Genomic DNA, 20,317 nt, shown 5'->3' on the forward strand with positions numbered 1-20,317 from the left:
GTGGTGGTGGTGGTGTGTGTTAGTGTGTGTAGTGGTAGATAGACCAGAGACTTCACATAAACAAGTACCAATTCACGGGAACTTTCACACGACCAAGTAGCCTACTAATTTGTGTAACGTTAACAACAAAGCCAGCTGAGCTAGCGTTGCAGTATAAAGTTCCACAAAAAGCTATGTGAAAATACTGTTTTCCACATCCAACCTAACCTGGTTATTTAACAGGCTAACCTGCAACATAAACAGTAAAGCAACATAAAAAATGGTATTGTTGGTATCAATCCATCTTTAAGCTTCAGTTTTGAAGCAAGCAATTCTGGTTTGTACTGGCACTGTCTTCACTTCCTCGGATCGTGGGAGTAGATGAAGACAACAACAGAGAAAGTGCTATGTTTGACTCCACATCTTCGTTTTACCAGAGTCAGCATTAGCAAGGAAATAACAACGGGGGGCGCGCAAGGTCGATTCACTATGTATTCACTCTTTGATTAGATTAAAGATATTTTTGGTGCTTTTTGCCTGCATTTCGGAAAGAGAAAGACAGGAAATGAGGGAGAGAGGAGATGATATACAGCAAAAGGCTGTGGGCTTGACTCAAACCCGGACCGCTGTGATAACCCTAACCTTCTACCAAGTGAGCTAACTGGCACAGTTGACGGGAATGATTGAAATGTCTTTTTACCCTAAGTGTTGCAACACAAGGGCATTTGCAGGGACGCAGTGATTTGTGACTTAAAAAGAATGTGGAACATAGGCCCCTGGGACCCCCTACTTCTATTGCCCTTGAATGTGTATTTGAACCAGTGCAGACAAGCCTCTGCCCTAAAAGTACTCACTCATAGGGTGGGGTATGGTGTCAGTTTTGAAAAGTTGAGACGGCTTCAAGGGGCCCCAAGCAAAATAGAAATATTAAAGGCGCTACATTTAGCACTTTGCCATTAGTTAATCAGATATTTTTTTTTAGAAATGAGAATTTAGAAACCTGGCAGTCTCTGTGAACCTTCTCTTTTTATTGTGTGTCATCAGGATTGGAATCAGTGGTGAACTGCTTTCTGGCACAAAGCGAATTGTGATCCTGCACAAAATGGATGCCATAGCAAAATGCCAAGGAAAAAATCACTTTAAATACACTGCTCAAAAAATAAAGGGAACACTAAAACAACACATCCTAGATCTGAATGAATGAAATAATCTCATTAAATACTCCTTTCTTTACATAGATGAATGTGCTGACAACAAAATCACACACAAATTATCAATGGAAATCAAATGTATCAGCCCATGGAGGTCTGGATTTGGAGTCACACTCAAAATCAAAGTGGAAAACCACACTACAGGCCGATCCAACTTTGATGTAATGTACTTAAAACAAGTCAAAATGAGGCTCAGTAGTGTGTGTGGCCTCCACGTGCCTGTATGACCTCCCTACAACGCCTGGGCATGCTCCTGATGAGGTGGCGGATGGTCTCCTGAGGGATCTCCTCCCAGACCTGGACTAAGGCATCCACCAACTCCTGGACAGTCTGTGGTGCAACGTGGCATTGGTGGATGAAGCGAGACAAGATGTCCCAGATGTGCTCAATTGGATTCATGTCCGGGGAACGGGCGGGCCAGTCCATAGCATCAATGCCTTCCTCTTGCAGGAACTGCTGACACACTCCAGCCACATGAGATCTAGCATTGTGTTGCATTAGGAGGAACCCAGGGCCAACCGCACCAGCATATGGTCTCACAAGGGGTCTGAGGATCTCATCTCGGTACTTAATGGCAGTCAGGCTACCTCTGGCGAGCACATGGAGGGCTGTGCGGCCCACCAAAGAAATGCCACCCCACACCACCAAACCGGTCATGCTGGAGGATGTTGCAGGCAGCAGAAGGTTCGCCACGGCGTCTCCAGACTCTGTCACGTCTGTCACATGTGCTCAGTGCGAACCTGCTTTCACCAGTGGCGAAATTGCCAATCTTGGTGTTCTCTGGCAGGCGGCACGGTGGTGCGGTGGATGGCACTGGGATTGGCTCCAGCCCCCCCGTGACCCTGTACGCAGGATAAGTGGTTGACGGTTGGAGGGCATTTTGCAGGGCTCTGGCTCCTGCTCCTCCTTGCACAAAGGCGGAGATAGCGGTCCTACTGCTCCTACGGCCTCCTCCATGTCTCCCGATGTACTGGCCTGTCTCCTGGTAGCGCCTCCATGCTCTGGACACTACGCTGACAGACACAGCAAACCTTCTTGCCACAGCTTGCATTGATGTGACTTCCTGGATGAGCTGCACTACCTGAGCCACTTGTGTGGGTTGTAGACTCCGTCTCATGCTACCCCTAGAGTGAAAGCACCGCCAGCATTCAAAAGTGACCAAAACATCAGCCAGGAAGCATAGGAACTGAGAAGTGGTCTGTGGTCACTACCTGCAGAACCACTTCTTTATTGGGGGTGTCTTGCTAAGTGCCTATAATTTCCACCTGTTTTCTATTCCATTTGCACAACAGCATGTGAAATTGATTGTCAATCAGTGTTGCTTCCTAAGTGGACAGTTTGATTTCACAGGAGTGTGACTGACTTGGAGTTACATTGTGTTGTTTAAGTGTTCCCTTTATTTTTTTGAGCAGTGTATGTTGATGTTCAAACATGACACCGGTTAAGAGGAAATGGCAATGGTAGACCCTTGGATTCTTATTATTTGACTTGATGCATACTGATTAATGTTTTGTCACCAAGATTATCAAATATGAATCTGAACCATTTAATAATAAAACAACTTAACCCCTTGACGCCGATTGTCGCGAATTCGCATCACACCTCTTCCTTGCAGACTGCAAGCCAAGACAGCACATGGATTCCCCAAATGCCTGTTGGTGCATATTCGATACGTACCTAGGAACCTTTTGCAAGCCCTGGTTTCTCGTTTATGCCTGTTGTCGCTAATTTGCATCATACCTACACATACCTGAATTTATATCTTTTCTATGTTCTACAGACAAATTAACAATCTTCACTTAATTTAACATCAACTTGAAAGCAAATGAAAACAAAAATATATTTTTTAATTTTTTGATTGTAAATAAATTCAGGCGTTAAGGGGTTAAAGTATAAACTAATGAGTAGGGTTGACAGGGGGTGAATGGTCTGCCGCATATCCATAGAAACTGTTGGGATAAGTATGCCATGTGTACATTGAAAGAGCATTTAGGATTTAGGACTTGTTTGTACGAAATTCCCTCTTTGCAGCCCCGGTGTTTCATTGCTGAACCGAGGTGGAGGGATACTTCCTAGGAGATGTGTACCAACTAATGACAAAATGCTGACAATAAATCCAAAGGTGACTTTCATGACTGACAGCCCCACTTGATTTGGCTAAGAGACTGCTAATAATGACTGTGGATTTTATCTTCCATTTCCATCAATCTATGAAGGTATCGCTTCATGGCCAGTATCAACAGCAGCAATGACTGTAACAGCCTATAACTCTTTCAGCATACCTATGGCATGTGAGTACTGTATTAAGGTAGACTTGAAACAGGACAAAGTTGACAGCCATGCTCACAGCTCTAAGGCCGTACCAAGGCACAGCAGTGCTTTGAGCTGAATGCTAACATCAGCTAACATCAGCTTTGGATCGTAGTGTAGATCCAAATTGAAAATGTCTTGTAGTAGATTAGCCTAAACTTTTGCATTTACAGTTACAGCACTGAATCTTGCAGATATTTGGCATTGTGATTAAGAGCTCTAAAAGCCACAGTTATGTTACCTTCTGAGTTCAATATTGTCTTTATAGGTACAGTATATTTTTGCAGTCCACTGCTCTGATTCCTGGTTCATGCCGTGTTCCCAGGACAGAAGGCTTGGGGGATAGATTCATCTCAGTGTGGTCTCTAAATCTTTCAATCTATTTCCATCCTTGGCCAGAAACCCCAACTGCTTATATTTCCAGCTGCAACCAGATATGTTGTATTGCTTTTGGGAAACAAACAACAGACTAGCTTGACAGGCCCTGGTAACTCAACAACCCATCTGGGGGAGAGACATTATGAGAAAGGGAGACAGCGAGGGAGAGACTGCTAAGGGCTTCAGACAGTTGGTTTAGCATGCCGTAAATAAGCACATCGTCTGTCAACACAGTGGCACGGAGCAATGAGCTGCGGTGTGCCGGGGTGTAACACTGTTCAGATTTAAAAACATCTGTAGCCACCACCAACAATGCAAACTACATTTTCAGAGTGACAGAAAGAGAAGCATGCATGCTGAGAGAAACACAACAGAAGAAATAGCAGAAAACAAAAGACAGGAACCACATCAGCCACTTTAGAAAAAGCCTCTCAGCCCACAAGTCTTTCCACCTCCCAGTCTAAAATGTCATGTGTTTCACATATGGAAACAAATATGTGTGCCAGAGCAGAGTAATCAGGTAGTCAGCCGGAGTGTCAAACATGAACAGCATATACAACAACTCAGGGACCTTCACCGTGCGCTTGCGGAAACAGTGTGGTCATGTTTCTTTACTAGCTCTACATCACACTGGGTGGATGACAGTGCAATTACCCTCCAAAGTACAGTGCAGGAAATTTCCCTGCAACCTCAAATCACTGACACTTACACTAACATTTAGGCCAAGTACAGGGCCGCCAAAATTGCATATTACATCTTTTAATGATATCATCAAGGGTGTCTATTCTACAATGGGAAGTGTTCTATCGGAAGAGGGTGAAAATATTTTAAAATAATTTGAAGCACAATATTAAAAAAACTAGCCCTCTGGTTTTAAAATGGATTATAAAAGAAACACTTCTCTTTGCAGTGGCAGAATGAAGTGGAAAAAAATACAGAAAAATAAAGACTATTTTCTTCTGCTATTGTTCCAGCAGTGGTGGAAAGTAACTCAGTGGAAGTAGGCTACTGTAAGTAGTAGGTTCTGAGGTACCATCTCTTTACTTGAGTAGTATACATTTATCTGATAGCTAAAAACTATTGTATATCTCACACTACATTCATCAATTTATGGCCTCTAAAGGGCTCACTCACCGCTGCATTTCCATTTTCCGAGCATGCTTTACTACTGCTACTACTGTCGGTGCTTAACAGTGGACTAACTACAATGCATGTAGATGTAGCCCCTTAAAACCAAACCTGGCTTCATTTGTATTACAATGACTGAAAGAGCAAAACACAGTGAGACAATTACTTGTAAGGAGGTTGCGACGTCCCCTTTCTTTGAGGCGCTGATGCTCAACCTGCCCCAGTTGAAATATGGTGTATGGTGGCTTCCATACTGCTTGTATCGCCCATCTTTGTGAAGAGCGTACTGACGAAGACTTAGGCCCCTCAGACAGAGCGGGGCTGAGTTACATTAAGTAATGTAACGAGGCCATCCATCCATCGTCAACCGCTTATCCTGTTTATAGGGTCGCGGTGTAATGTAACGAGTAATTCAACAAAATACTTTGGCTGTTGGTTTTCCAGTCAGTAACAAGAAATTAACCATTTATGTATTATTCAAGCACCTTGCCCAACACTGCTGCCAAAAATGTTCCTCTGATTATGTGTATTACATGCTTTGGCACACTATAAGAAATGTAAATCTTTCTTGAGATGTTCCTTTCTTCAGCAACTGTTTGCCTGTTACACTGAGATGCATAGGTCCATTCAGGGACAGAGGGACAGAGTAGATCCCACTTTCAACGTAAGTTAAACAATGCAAAGTGGTCACTTCAATTATAGGTTCTATACAGGCTATAGGTTACTGAGGTGGTAATAAAGCCTCTAATCTGACACAGCTCCAAGCCAATAAAAACACAAACCTCTTGACTGAAGAAAATCAAGCATTTTGACAATTTGTACTTGAACTACCCACCTGCACATAATATATCTGCTATTTTGGTGCATCCTGCTGGAATAAAAAAAAAGCATATCTCACCATTTTCTTTCAACCTTTTGCTTTCAGTCTTGTGTACATTACTGTCAAAATTTGGCAGGGAATCTGGTATCTCTTGACAGATCAGGTCAATGTAGGACTATGTTCAGGAGTGCCTTTCATTTACTCCCCTGTAATTTACACTTGCTTGCGACATAGTGTGAGTATTTAATTGGTTTGAATGTGGAGACTAGAAGTGCTAGGTCACTCACCTGTCAGCTCAGAACGCATCAAAACTCAGTATTGCTAGCCCACAGTATACCAACCCAATATGGTACCGGTCCACAGCAACCTTTTCTATTCTTTGCACTTCTTCTCCGGTTCAGTCTCTTTCCTGGTAGGACTCTTTTTTTCAGTGTGCTATGTGGGGTGTCACTTTCATTGTCCCCAACAATTTCTATTCGTGTAGATTGGGTAGCTTGCAGAGCTGCTTTCTAAAGTGCAATTTATACTTCTGCGTCAAATTGACGGCGTAGTCTCTGCGTTGCCCCCTACCCTATGCCGTCACTGACGGCGTAGCCTTACGTGCACCTCCTCAAAAATGTAACTACACGCCGACTCGATGCGGACCGTAAGCTCTGTGATTGGTCGGCTGGGTAGCCTCGCAATGCCTCCGAGCCGACAGGAAGTGCCTGTGCTTTGAAGTAACTTTTACTAGCGGGCAAAACGGCGGATCGGTGGTTCAATATATTTGACCGTCACAACCCGAGCGAAATAACTCGTGTCATTATCAGAATGTGATCCATTCGGTTGATATAACATTTGAAAAGGCTATACCAGCTGCACTTTTACAATTTTACCCACATTCACGTTAGCAGAGGGCTAAACCGGAAGTTAGCCTGCTCGGCCGGCAAAAGTCAACATACTGGACGCTGTAGTGCTACTGCCAACTAGCGTTTGGGGGTGCAATCGCAGATTGACGGACACGCGGACGCACAGGTATAAACGCCTGGCTACGTGGGTAGCCTACGGCGTAGCTACGCACGTAGATCCTACGCAGGAGTATAAATCAAGCTTAAGTCTCCTTGAAGAGGCATGTGTAGGTTGATCATCTCTAAGTTTAATGGGGCTGGTTTTAGAGAAAGTCCTTATCAGGATCAATATATTACCTTGAAATTGACCCTGTGATAGTATTACATTTCAGCAAGATACTTTAAAACTGTCAAAGCAAAGTGTATCTCTTTTAATATTGTAGGACTAATACCACAAATCATTTTTTAAAAATGCTCTGAAGGATGATTTGTCAGCATACTCAAAACTAAGTAGCGCAGACATTCATAGGCCCCATGAGAATATTGAGTGGTTATTAAGGTGATGTTTTATTTCAGCCACAAAATCTGGCAAGAGCTGTGAGAAGCCTTATTATGCTTGGCGGAGTGTGAATATCTGTGTTGTGGGCTGGCTGTGTGTCTGTTGGTGCATTCCAGCAACCTATCCAGGTGTTAGCCAGCCACCAGAATGGAAAAGGCTGCTGAGGACCACCTGCCCACAACAATTAGGATTACTCACTTGCTTTAACAGTGAAGTGTGTGCAACCTGTCACTTCTACACAACAGATTTAATTATATGCTTGTTTAATTGACTAGTTGTTAACACTGTTTCAATTAGGAAGCATTTAGTAAAGCAAAATGCTGCCTTCAAATGCTGTCAGAAAAATTCAAATTATAAGGTGGATAACTCAGGAAAGTCCATGCTTACATAAAACACTACGTCAAACCTCATTTTTGACACTTTCTAATGGGTAGTCAATGTAAACAATGCAACACATACAGAATACATCTACTACATATCCCACACAACACACCCTTAATCCTTGTTTTTATTAAGCTACGGCCTGTATTTGTTTTATATCCTGTGCAATTGTTCTCATTTATTCTTAGTTTTGCCACAGGTTTATTCACATGCATTTTAATATTGTTTTTGTTGGTATGTTGATACAATTTGATCAAAGCATAATGTTGTTTGTAACCCTAAGTGAAAACATGTCCACATTTGCAGATGAAACGCTGCCTAACTCGGTCTGACATATTTCAGGGAATCTTGCAAATGATCATGTTACGCTAGAACGGTATTAAGCCTCAAGCAGCATTCAGGAAATCTGCATCCTTTCTTGTTTGTGCATCTTAGTCGCCAGTTGTTTATGTGAAGCCCAACCACAAAAAGTACAAATTCTGTAATACAAATAAGACATAGGAAATTAAATATCCTGTATATAAAATGTTGTGGAGAGTAAGGCAAAGTTAGGAGACAATAAAAACAAAAGTTACCATTGTACATTGGCTGTGACCAAATGTGTGGGTGTGGCACACCCAGATGAAAGCTTTGAAGTGGAAACATACTTGTAATTGTATTTATTTATGGCTTTGAAGTGCCTGGGATTCTGACCAGCGATTATCCTGAAGAGCACCTGAACTGACCTGCTATTTTTCACACTGGCTATTGTTGCCAAGTGTATACTCTCTATGACTAGTGGTCCGAATGCAGATACATTTATTTGTATCGGTAATGTGAGAATATGAAGTCTGATGGTGGGAGCAGTTTCTTTTTTTGTCACAATATTTGCTTTATAATAAGTCTGAAACCACAACAGGCTATATAAAAAAAAAAAGATAGGCTACACAAGACAGAAGAAAATTGTCTTTATTTGTCTGTAATTTTTCCCACTTCATTCTGCCACTGCAAAGAGAAGTGTTTCTTAGTTGATCCATTTTAAAACCAGAGGGCTAGTAAGACTCGTCTACCCACGAAACTTTCGAAGCAGAAATTTACGAGCGCCAACTGAACGCAGCAACAGTCCCGCTGCTGCCAAGAAGAGAACGTTTTTCTTCTCTTTTATCTGAGCGTGGTAAATGATGCTGCGCGCTGATTGGCTGCTGCCCGCTGACTTGTGCTCCATCCTGCAGACCCACTCTCACAGAGCCGGGCTGAGTGCTCAGTCAGCGCTCCTCCCGGTGATCCCCGACACCGCTACCTGCCGCTCCTCCTCACACCCACATCCACTCACTCACTCTCATGAGTGCGCGTTACGTCTGCGCGCACCGCCGGCTGCTGCAACCTGCCGACTTCACCTGCACGAGCGAAGCGGGGAACAAAACCTCTTAACAATGCAAGAAAATTGCATTATGCGATACCGCAGGTTATTACCACTTTTGCGTTCTTTTAGGAGGTAACGGGGGAGGTGTCAGCTTGCATGTCATCACCATGGATTGCCTTTTTCTTCTGATATGGACTTTACCCATCCCGCTGGTCGGCTGCACCTCAATCAAGCTCCTGTCCACCCTCTTATCCTGGAATATTATCAAGGCATGTGGCACTTCATTAAACATGTATACACTCTTAAATCCAACAACAACCAATCTAGTTTGGGACCAAAACAAACAAACATTTGTCTCTTTTCAGTCTGATTTATATCAAAAACAAGCTGGTGTCTGCACTGCTATGCTCACTGATTGTGGTGAAAAGTTAGACAAGTGATTGTCATCCCAAATTAAACTGTGTGTGCAACTCATGTTTCAACAGAGGGGCTCTAATGATCACTTTTTGGCTTCCACCTCTTCCAGTGCTTGCAACCTGTTGCTACCTGTCCATTTATGTTGTTTTTTTTTTTTTTGCAGACGCTGCACATTTACTGCTCACACACCTCCCACACCGTTTCGGCCAGCTATTCTTCTAGCGACAGCCACGGATTAAATCACGGTGAGTGCTTGTCTTTTGAAATCTGTGGATGTTACTTTCAGCTGGAATGATTCCATGTTTGTAGAGAGAATGTAAATAAAACGAGATATATGTCAGGGATGGGTTTAGTTATTGGACCAGTGGCTCCTAAAGATGATCCTGAATGAATGAATTAGGAATGTTACAAAACGGACTAACACGTCTACATCTTATGTGGTAAAAAGTGTTAGGAACCCCGGCTCAGGTCTAAATTATAATGTGCTGACACTGCTGCAGCGGCTATGGATGCACCACCAATGAGTGCAGTGCACACTCAGGGATTCCCTCATAAGAAACAAGTTGAGATGATGAACATGAGGAAAGAGGGAAGATGGAACTCTTCTCAGGTTGTGAACGAAGCATTCTGATTCTCCCAAAGTCGCACCATTGAAGGGGTTTAGGTGCTGAATACAAAGAAAGTTAGATCCTTTGTTGAATCAGTAAGGTTGAAACAGATAGGAAACAATGAAAAAACATTATGGACTTGTTACTGTGGAGTCTCACTGTTCTAGTGTCTTAAAATGGTTAGTAGATTCATACTGCATTTGACCGGTACACCATGGCAACTGTATGAAATCAGAACATCATAAATTTACAACCTCTGGTTCTGAAGTATTGACCCATATCTGACATGCATGGATGTATAATGTTGGCGTCATGGCTTCTGTTAAAAGCCATCTGTGACCCATATGAAGTGCTGCGCTCTGAGCAACAGCGGAGCACTAAACTTTTCACTTGAACACAAGCTTGTCATTGTAGTGACAGTAACCTGTTTAGATGCTTGTGATATATCTAGCGTTTCTGGGTGTTGTTGAGCTACTTTGATCGAGTCCATGATGTAGTTTGATATCAGATTTTAAAATAACAAAAGTAATTGACATGCAGCAAATGTTCTTTCTTCTTCCTCAGACTACGTGTTTGTAACCCCGGTGGAGGTGGACTCTCAGGGAGGGTACCTGACTCACGATGTGACCCGGCGAAGCCATCGCAGCAGGAGGTCCCTCTCTTCTTCTCTGCACTACCGACTCTCGGCCTTCGGGCAGGACATGCACCTGGACCTGCATCCGTCCCCTGTGGTCGGCCCGGGGTTCACCGTGCAGACGCTTGGCCCGGATGGCATCGCCACACAGATGGGTGATGAAGGGTTTCACAAATGCCTGTATCAAGGAATTATCCGAAACCTGTCGGCCTCCTCTGCAGCCATATCGACGTGCTCTGGACTGGTAAGTGTCTGCCAGAAACTCATGTGAAAAGCTCATTTTGTGTTTTGCTTTAAATTGATGACATGGTTATCTCTTTAAGTACATTACATTTTGTGTTACGTTTCTACAGGGTTTGCGAAAAGTCACCATCCCTTGGGTTGATGAAACATTTCAAATGATCTCAAACATGCTAATGTTTTTCATTTTCCAAAAAGTTTGGGGGACATTTTGGAGATAAAAGGCTCTCACTGAACAGATTTTGTGCTCCACCCCTACCTCAAGCTCCATGCTTTTATGCCCTAAAAGCCTTCTGTCCTCTAATGACCCGTTTATTTTGATGCATCATTGCCTGTGCAATTGAGACCGTGGTAATATTATGAGTGAACTGTAACATGACATCATTGCCCATGAGTGTAAGCATCGGTCTCTAGTGCTTTGTCAGGCACTTCTTTCAACATTGGGAGGAGTGGATGAAAGCGAATGAAAGGGTATAAGGAGCAGAGCAGGGGAGGAGAAAAATATTACACTGCTGAAGGTATGGCACACGTAGAAAGGCTATAATTCAATTTCACGTTTTTTTGTAAAGCCCGTCCACATGAAAAACACACACACCTGACGTATTGATCAAAGAGGACCTAGATTGAATATTTCATCCACTTAACATTTGTATTTGCCATGTCAAGAAGCGGACTTCTTGTGTTTTCACGTTTTCCAAGTCATTGCCTTTGTTTACGTATTCATTTTTGTGTGAAGGCGTGACTGCTATGTCCACTTATCCTCGGTGACCACGACTGCTATACACTTCGTAAATGAACACGCGAAGGAATAGCTCAACCTTCTTTCTGCTTTTTCGCTGGGCCATTCGTTAAGTCTGCTGCACGTGGTGTGGCAGTGACCGGCGCAGTCTGTGGAAATATTAGATTTTAGAGTTAAACCTTGAGCAAACCAAAATTTCTGGGCAGACAGACACATGTTGGGTCACAAAATACCTTTGAACCTGCTGCTGTATAACAGGCAAGCTAAGGTTTGCTTATTGGCTTACGCTATCTAAAGCTAATGTAAGTAGCAGAGGTCGCAAATGGGCTAGAGGCTGGAATAAGGTTGGAAGTGGGGAATTAGCTAGCCTTCTAAAGTGATTTTTAAAAAAGCTTACCACCACCTCTAAAACTCCTTAATTAACCTATTATATCTTGTTTGCCTAACCAGTACATTGATCTAAACAGAAATATGCAATTTAGTGCAGAATCTGTAGGCAAGAGACAAAATTCTGCTATCAGAGGCGAAGAAGCTCTGGTTTCGGTTTGTAGTCAGTTTGTATTCATTATTATTGACCAATCACGTTTGAGCGAGCATTGGTTGCATGCAAGTAAACAGTGTGGGTAGAGAGCAAAAGAGGCAGTCTGCAATAGCTGATGGTTGCTGAGGTTGCCTATACATAAACAGAAAAGTAAAAGCAACAATTTGTGTGTTCAGGGGTTACGCAGTGTAACCAGCTAACCATACTAAACCTAGCTGAAAATGCTGCAGAGAAGTACTGAGCTGCTGGATGAACTGTCATTTGTGAAGCATAGCCCCAACATGTAACTCATCCTAAAATCATTTTTACATTTCAGTTCATTTGCGAGCTCTAGAAGTGTTAGTCGTATTTTCATTTTTGAACAGCACCACCTTAGCTAGCTGTTTTCTTCTGCCTCCTGTCTTTTAGCTATTCCAGCTAAACACGTTGTGACTCGGCTCTATACCTAATGCACAAAAATGAGACTGATATTGATGTTCTCTGTCTCAGAATTAAAAGAATATTTCCCAAACCTCTTATGACCTGTCTTTATTTCTGAGAAAAAAATATCGATGATGCTATGTTTCAGCTTTAGGTATGGACTTGGATTGATTTGTGTGAACTCTTCACATTCAAGATACAGAGCTCTTTCCTTAAAACACTAGGACTGTAATTACAAGAGGCTATTCGTTTATGAGTTGCCTGGACCCTCTGGTCCACCAGCAAGCACACATTCCTTGACACATCCCACACCAGGCTGGACCAGATGGATACACTACACCTCCATAAAAGCCGTAACTCCATTTATCATCCAGCCTTCATACCACCTCTTACCTCCTCCTTCTTTGCTTGCCCTGCTCTTTTGTCCTCTGTTTGCCCTGCCTCTACGTCTCCTCTTGTTTGCAGCAATTACAGCCAGGGTGAAGTTTGAGCCGCCTGGCTGGCAGTGCTAATCTTCGCATTGTCCCTTTCATTAGGCTAGCTCCCACTCACAATAAAACACCACTGACCCGTTCTCTTAAAAGCGCTGCAAGAACATAATGTGATTGGGTTGTGATTTCTTTTGAATGGGCCATGACGGACACTTTGATCTATTTTTTGTCTCCCAAGCTTTTGCCTGTTTTGTTTTTCTATTCCAAGTGCGACCCGAGTGCCATCGTCGGTTGGATGTTCAGTAGCCCTGTTAAATGGACTCGGTTTTTATATATCTCTGCCAGATAAGCAACATTGTTATAAATATGATAGGTGAATGATGTGAAGTGAGACAAAATGACAAGTGCATCAGAAGGGAATTCTGGACCTTTCCTTGTCTCTCCGTCTCTTTTTCTCAGTGCATCAGCCTGTGTGTGTGTGTGTGTGTGTGTGTGTGTGTGTGTGTGTGCTGTTGGACTGCTGTGAGGCTTAAAACAGCAAAAGCAGTTGACCCCTGCTTTTCATCTAGGCCTTCTTCACAGAATATTTGGATTAAGTACAAATGCGGAAAGAGCCATTCAAGCCTCCTCGATGCACTGACAGACTCGAGAAAAAGATTTAGGTGGGATTAAAAACAATGCTAAAGAGGAACAACTCAGAAAAAAGACAGGGAAATCCAGGAAACACAAGAGAGAGAAAAGCAATGAGGGTGAAATAATGAATGGGAAGCAAACTGGGCTGGGCTGGGAGTGAGGCACTAGAGAGAGAAAGTGTTGTGCAATAATAATGTGAATTCATTGTTTGGGGTGGAAGATCCCAGGGAAGCTGTATGGTCTCTTTATAGAGAGTTGGCGACATGGACTCTGTTTATGTCAAAGGGCTTTGGAGAAGAAATGGGGTGAAAGCAAGAAAGAAAAAGAGCTTCCTCGTACTTCATGTCATTGTCTCCTTTCAGCAGGGCCGAGGAAAGAGGAGAAAAGCGAAAAGAAAGTGTCTGAAATAGGGTTTTTGGACTTGACCTGCCTTTTAATAGCAGCAGAGGTGTCAGCATCAGCTACTTGGCCAAACCAAGGCCACATTCAGGCCAAGCAGATGGAAGTGGGATTCAGCTGGTTAAATTAAGATCAGGCACATAGATTGGTATTAAGAGCAGGGCAGGATGGATGGATGACTGGCAAAGGGGATTTTCTACTGTAAATCCCCTTTAATTAAACATGGTAGTATTTGTTGGTTTTTAATTACTCATGTGCCACACTTGTGTTTCTGAGTGAAATGAAGTTGTCTGTCTCTCTTTTGCATGAGAGATGAAAGGATGTCATTTCAGATGTAATCCTCTCTGATTTGTAAGAGGAGCGGAGGGGGGTCTTCTCTCTTTCTTCTTTTGAGGGTTTCACATCAGAGGTTGCCTTGCTGGTTGACCCCAATCCCCTCAGCCCGTGTGTATGGGGGTGGGTGGGTGTTGGGTGGTGTCAACCTGGACTCTCACAAGTTCTTACTATGGAGTGCAAGTTCAGAGTTGCTAGCCACTCTTGTGAATGCAGAGAAGAGAAGTGATTTACTGCTCCCCTCTGTCCTTCCAGCCCCTTCCCAGGGTAGGATTCTTCTCTCTGGGGTGACGAGGGCAGATCTGAGACCTGCACTGCCAAGCCTGCTGGGGCTGGTGCCTGTGAGAAAAGTAGTCCCACTATATATCCTCACAATGTAATCAGAAGTTTAAAATTTTCCCCCAGTTTGTGAATAAATAAATGAATGACAAAGTACAGTAGGTGGACAAATAAGGAAACAATAATAATGAAAATACACTATAGGATTTGCAGTTATATAAGGCTACACATTTCTGTGTATTCTTGATTTTTCCTATCAATATTTTCGGGATTAATTGTATTGTTTGGACTTCAATATGTCAGAAAATAGAAACGATAACTCATCACAGTTTTCGAGAGATGAAGTTGATCTCTTCATATTGCAATTTTCTGTACAACCAACTGTCCTAAACCCTTTTTGTTCACTTAACAATGACATAAAATAGACAAATGAAGAAAGTCCTCAGATGGGTGAAGATACTTGATGAATAACTTAAGCGATTAATCGATTCTAAGAGTAGTTAGGGATTAATTGTCTATAGATCGACTAATCAATTAATCGGCCAAGCATTTCAGCCCTAGATATACTATGTTCAGATATATTGCATAATTCTTATACTCTTTAAACATATTATGAGTGGATTAACGTGCAATGATTTTTATTTTATTGTCAGTTAGCTATGCAGCCACATCTAACAGTTCTGTGTTGGAGTGAAATCATATACTTCAGTAATCGCATTGTATTGTATTATTTAAAGTTTGCATACAAGTGTTGTATAAGACTTAGTGGGCTTTGAGAAATACACTTGAAGCAACATTTTTGAAATTGCCCAGTATGATGCTTTAAAAACCACAGTAGGTCGTTATACTCAGCATGTCTTCATTACTGAAAAATTTGAGTGTTGAATACACCCCACATCAGGCTGGCTGTGTCAGGTTGCGGCCGAGCTGGTCATAACCTTTACTGTGACCTTTCCCAAGCCCTTGCACTCCAGGTCAGAGACAGGTTAGGCTCTATGGAAACTGAACACTTTGGCTCAGAGTGACCAATTCAATGGATCAGTTTTCCTCTTACTGTAACAGGCACCAAGCACAGTGTCATCAGGGCATGATGTCTAGTTGTTAGTAAAAGCAGAAGAGATCAAATGTAGATGTGAACTGTAAAAAGCACAATGGTTGGCATATTTTGTCTGTTCTTGGTTGAAACAGCTGGTTGATGTCAAGGTTTCCCGCAGGGTAGTACAGTGGAGGCAGACCGCCTCGCCTGAAATAATGACTGCCTCCATTAACGTCAGAAGAAATTATCACAGTTCTTTTATGAAATATATTATGCTTCAGCGGAAATGAGCAAATGTGTTAATTCATACTGTAGACGGCACATTTATAATGAGTTACCAGAATGTTCAGACTGTCATCTAGAAACAAAATTTATCATGAGACAAGATGCGTCAGGATCTCTGATACAGATTTGGTTCAGCAGGCGACACTAATTGATTGATCATATCCCATGTTTGAACATAGCTCTATATTTGGTCGGCTTCTACCGACAAAAAGAGAAAACAAAGTACACTTTCTCTTTAGGTTTCACTAAAGACCTGCTGGTTGAATTGTAAAATTCTTCGCACACCAGAGGGGATCATGCGTTTGGTCTTGTGTGTTTGTGTATGCATGGGTGTATCAGTCTGCAGCTAAGCTAGCATAGTACTTGACCCTTCTGCCTAATATTTTTTGCGCACATTTCTGACTGTATGCTCAAGGACCTCTCGTCATTGCGATGATTCAGAATTTCTGGAATAAACTATTTTTTTGACTGAGACTATGGTAAAGCTTACACTTCTTTTTTCAGCAATATTCGCCATTTTACAATATGTGTTGATATGACATAGCAAAAGGCATTTCCGGCAATTGGCTAGGCTCAAAAGAAGTCATAGTCTGTTAGTAGGTCTGTTGCAGGCCACATTTTGGCCTTTGTTGTGACTCAAAAACCGACATCCATAGCAAAGTTAGGTCTCATCTTAAACCGGAGCATCTGCATATTCATTCCATACAAAATATGTTATTATCCACTAAAGTTTCGGTCAGACACTTGTGCAGAGTACAGGCCTAACGGATAAGTAAAGTTGTGTATCATCAGTGTAGCAGTGATAAATCGCACAGCCAAACTGACGGATCAGGTGCCCTAAGGGGAGCAAGTTTAATTAAAATAAAACTGGTCTGAGAATTGACCCCTGATGCACCCCACAAGTCAGAGGAGCAAAGGCAGATGCTTTATCGTCAACTGATACGAAAACCCCTTCTGGTTTGATAAATAAATTGGAGTGCACACATATTCAAGCCTTTATGGTAAATCCACTGAAACTTACCAGTGCGAGCTGACAGGCAGGTTAGCAACTTTATCCTGTCAGTTTCTCTCTTTACAAAGACAAGTGTTGCAGTATGAGTCCTAACTGAAGAGAGGCTGTGAAGTCTTCATGTTACACGACACAAGAACCACATAAAACATTATTTATCAAATTGGGTCGGACTTGATGAATTTAGCGTGACACAACATGTGACAACGTCCGGTTTTCAAAATAAGGTGTCTATACAGTATGAAAATAAGATTAATTGGATTATATTCACAGAAAGTATAAAACATATTACATGTAAATGGACACATGTAATTTACTTTACCCTCCCGGGCCTCGGACCCACCCACCATAGTCTCTCCAAATCCTGTGGGAAACACTGAGTAAAAACACATTTTGACTATTTAATTTATGCAATGGTAAAAAAAAAGGCAGAATAAATGGACAAAATGTCAATGTAGTTGCTTGGTATTCAGCTAATTTTTTCATTATTTTTCATATAAGAATTTTAATTTCGGTGCATCCCTAGTTTTAAATAAATAATAACGTTTAAATTCAGACGTCTGGACTTATTTTCCTGTTGCATTATTAATTATATAAAGTTACGTGAACAAGGACGCTCGGTTACAATAGCATTACACTATTCAAAGCATCTTAAAGAAAACTGAGACTATACAATACAAAAACATTTTATTAAGAACTTTGCACACATCTAAACTTACACTACTGTACAAAAAACATTCTCCCTTTCATTCCACTACTCTCATGCATACACACTCGAGCCCACGGGAGTTGGGGAGACTTCTTGGATGTGTGTTGGCAGTTTGCCTAATGACCTAGCAAACCCCCAGGTGTCACAGTTTATAGCTTAAATGTGTGTTAGCGCACCTATGTGTGAGAGAAAAAACAATAGAGTGAGTGTCAATAAACACCTCCTAATTTCTGTTCTTCATCTTTTCCGGCAGCTCAGATCAAACCTGTCTGATGGCCGTCGCCTGTTGTCGCAGCCACTAATGACTGTTGTAAGAGGGGTGCTCAACCTATGGCCTCTGTCTGTCCCTACCAGGAATGGTGCTCCCTGTGGAGTGAAAAACAGTGTTTGCTCTTTTCCCGCACCTTGTTATTGATGCTGGATGTTCTGTAGCCTCTGGAAGGCTTTGTGGTTATAGAACACGTCACAGTGTGAATATATGAGATCCTGAGCTCCATTACTTGTTGGGAAATGTGACGTCTTCACTTGCACAAGAATTGCTGGCATCAAGGCCTCTTTAAGTTCTTTTGTTGTTCTTTAAAATTAAATATGTATTCCAAGAATAATTGATTTAAAAGTCAGTTCTACTGCAGAAGTGCTGCATGGGATTTTGAAATTACATTCAATATCTAAAAAAGTGTCTGTAAATTACATCTGAAAAGAACTATTAACTATTTGGCCCAAAAGCCTTAATTTAAACACTCTATGTTTCTATTTAACATGTGTAGATGTTGTAATCCCATTGGACTCCTTATGGAGCTGAGACAATATATGATTACTCATCCACATGGCTGGGAATTGAGACAACATATGATGTGTGTGTGTTTGTTAGTGTGCTCCCAATCCCTTAGGCTTTTGCAAAGTTAAAATGACACTTGAATGACTGATTTCCCGCCAGCACTTGGGCCATTTGTACCTGTCTGTTTTCTGTAAAGGCCAACAAATTGGAACGTCTCCCCACTACAATATGCCTCTCTGACTTGGCCATAATTCAGCGACTGGGCTGGGCCATAGAGGAGCTCAGAGCTTGGCGCTACAAGAGGAGAGTGGCCCGGAGCCGGTCCCTGGTGGTCTGGAGGCTGACAGTGATGTAGTGCCCTCTGTTAGATGCCAGCAGGAGAGGGGGATCAGGCTCTCAGCATGGGTGTGGGATGTTGTGTGTGTGAAAGGAGGAGAAAAAACAGAAAGGCTGCGTGTGTGTGTGTGTGTGTGTGTGTGTGTGTGTGTGCTTGTACGTCCTCTCAAGTCTGTGCAAGGTCTTTCTCACACAAGACTAATGGCTGGTGTTGAAGTCTTCAAGTGGATGCTGCAACCTCTACAAACAGAGCCCATACGTCAAATATGACCTACTACTGTCACCACTGCGCTGCATTCACTGGTGCTGTGGTAAAACAGTCCAGGCTTATAGGTGAACTTGGGCCTCAAATCAATATGTTCTAAACTTATACTAACTAAGCAGGAAGTTGTTATTACAACAGCTGACTCGAAGGGCTGCCTTCTATTCTTGAATCTCTAATAATTATTGTTGGGCATGTGACTAGTTCTGTTATGTACTGTTGTGTCAGTGTCCTTAAAGACAGTGTTGGCCTGACTGAATTGACACAACTATGATGGCTTCTGGGTCAGAGGACAAATGAAACGGTCTTTCAGCAAAAAGCAAAGTTGTACGTAGGCTTTCAAAATGTTTGCCTATGTAGGAGCGGTGAGATGACAGTCATCATAAAGTATTAGTAGTGGTTGGTAGAATAGGTCAGTTAACAGGCTATAGAATAATAATTTTAATAATAATATTTCCCGGTGAGGATTGTATTTGAAAAAATGGTTTTATATGATATGGTATCAATCTGTTGCATCAGTTGTTTACTAATTTAGTAATCCAGATTTTGGTCAGACTCATCACAATCTTATTAGTGCAAATACTAAGGGGGATGGTGTGGTAAGCAGAAACTATGATTAGTAGCCAAAGTAGGAACACAAGGAATGTGGAGAGAACAGTTTACAGAATATTTGAAGCCATGCCCATTTTCACACCTGTGCACACCTGCCTAATCTTTTCAGAAAGCAGTCTTATTGTTGGATTTTTTGTTGCAGACATATTGTGTGACGACACCCCGTCTGTCTAACTTTCTGACAAGGACTTTTTTCCCCTTTCATACTGTCAGAACAGTACTTTTGAAGAAGAATGCAACCAGCTTAACGGGACATTGTCAGGTCTAAAAGTAATGTAAAGTAAAAATACTCATAATTAGTAACAGAGTGTGGCTAACTTTGCCCTCGCCACATCTTTTGTAGAGACTGGAGAGAGGTGGACAAAACAAGAAATATCAGCCCTAGCATCTAAAGCTCTCCAATTAAACTAAATCTTTACAGAAAAAAAATCCAAAAGCTTGTCTCTGAGTTTGAACAACTGTATTGTGTTGAAGACTGATCTGAAGCTCTATGAACACAATGTGATTCGGCGAATTGGTGCAGTGGCAGCAGTAATGAAAGCTTCGAAGTAGCCGACCTACGTTCCATCCTTGACCTATGGTCGTGAGCTTTGGGCAGTGACTGAAAGAATGAAATCTTGGATACAAGTGGCTAATGGAGTGATTGCAAGCCTTAGAGATAGAGTCAGGGGCTCGGACATC

At 42.2% G+C, this 20,317-nt stretch overlaps 1 protein-coding gene across 1 annotated transcript in view; it reads left to right on the forward strand.

Moving 5' to 3' along the window:
* The first annotated feature begins 8,728 nt into the window (after positions 1–8,728).
* The window catches only part of adamts18 (ADAM metallopeptidase with thrombospondin type 1 motif, 18), a 57,848-nt gene continuing 46,259 nt past the window's right edge, over positions 8,729–20,317 (forward strand). The window contains exons 1-3 of the mRNA XM_038702188.1: positions 8,729–9,204; positions 9,516–9,597; positions 10,525–10,838. Coding sequence (XP_038558116.1) covers positions 9,103–9,204; positions 9,516–9,597; positions 10,525–10,838 — 498 coding nt within the window. The 5' untranslated portion in view covers positions 8,729–9,102. The remainder of the gene's footprint in view (positions 9,205–9,515; positions 9,598–10,524; positions 10,839–20,317) is intronic.

This window comes from Micropterus salmoides, unplaced genomic scaffold, assembly GCF_014851395.1.
Source record: "Micropterus salmoides isolate LMB-PRFRI ecotype aquatic unplaced genomic scaffold, ASM1485139v1 Ms_hic_scaffold_6, whole genome shotgun sequence".
Taxonomy (NCBI): Eukaryota; Metazoa; Chordata; class Actinopteri; order Centrarchiformes; family Centrarchidae; genus Micropterus; species Micropterus salmoides.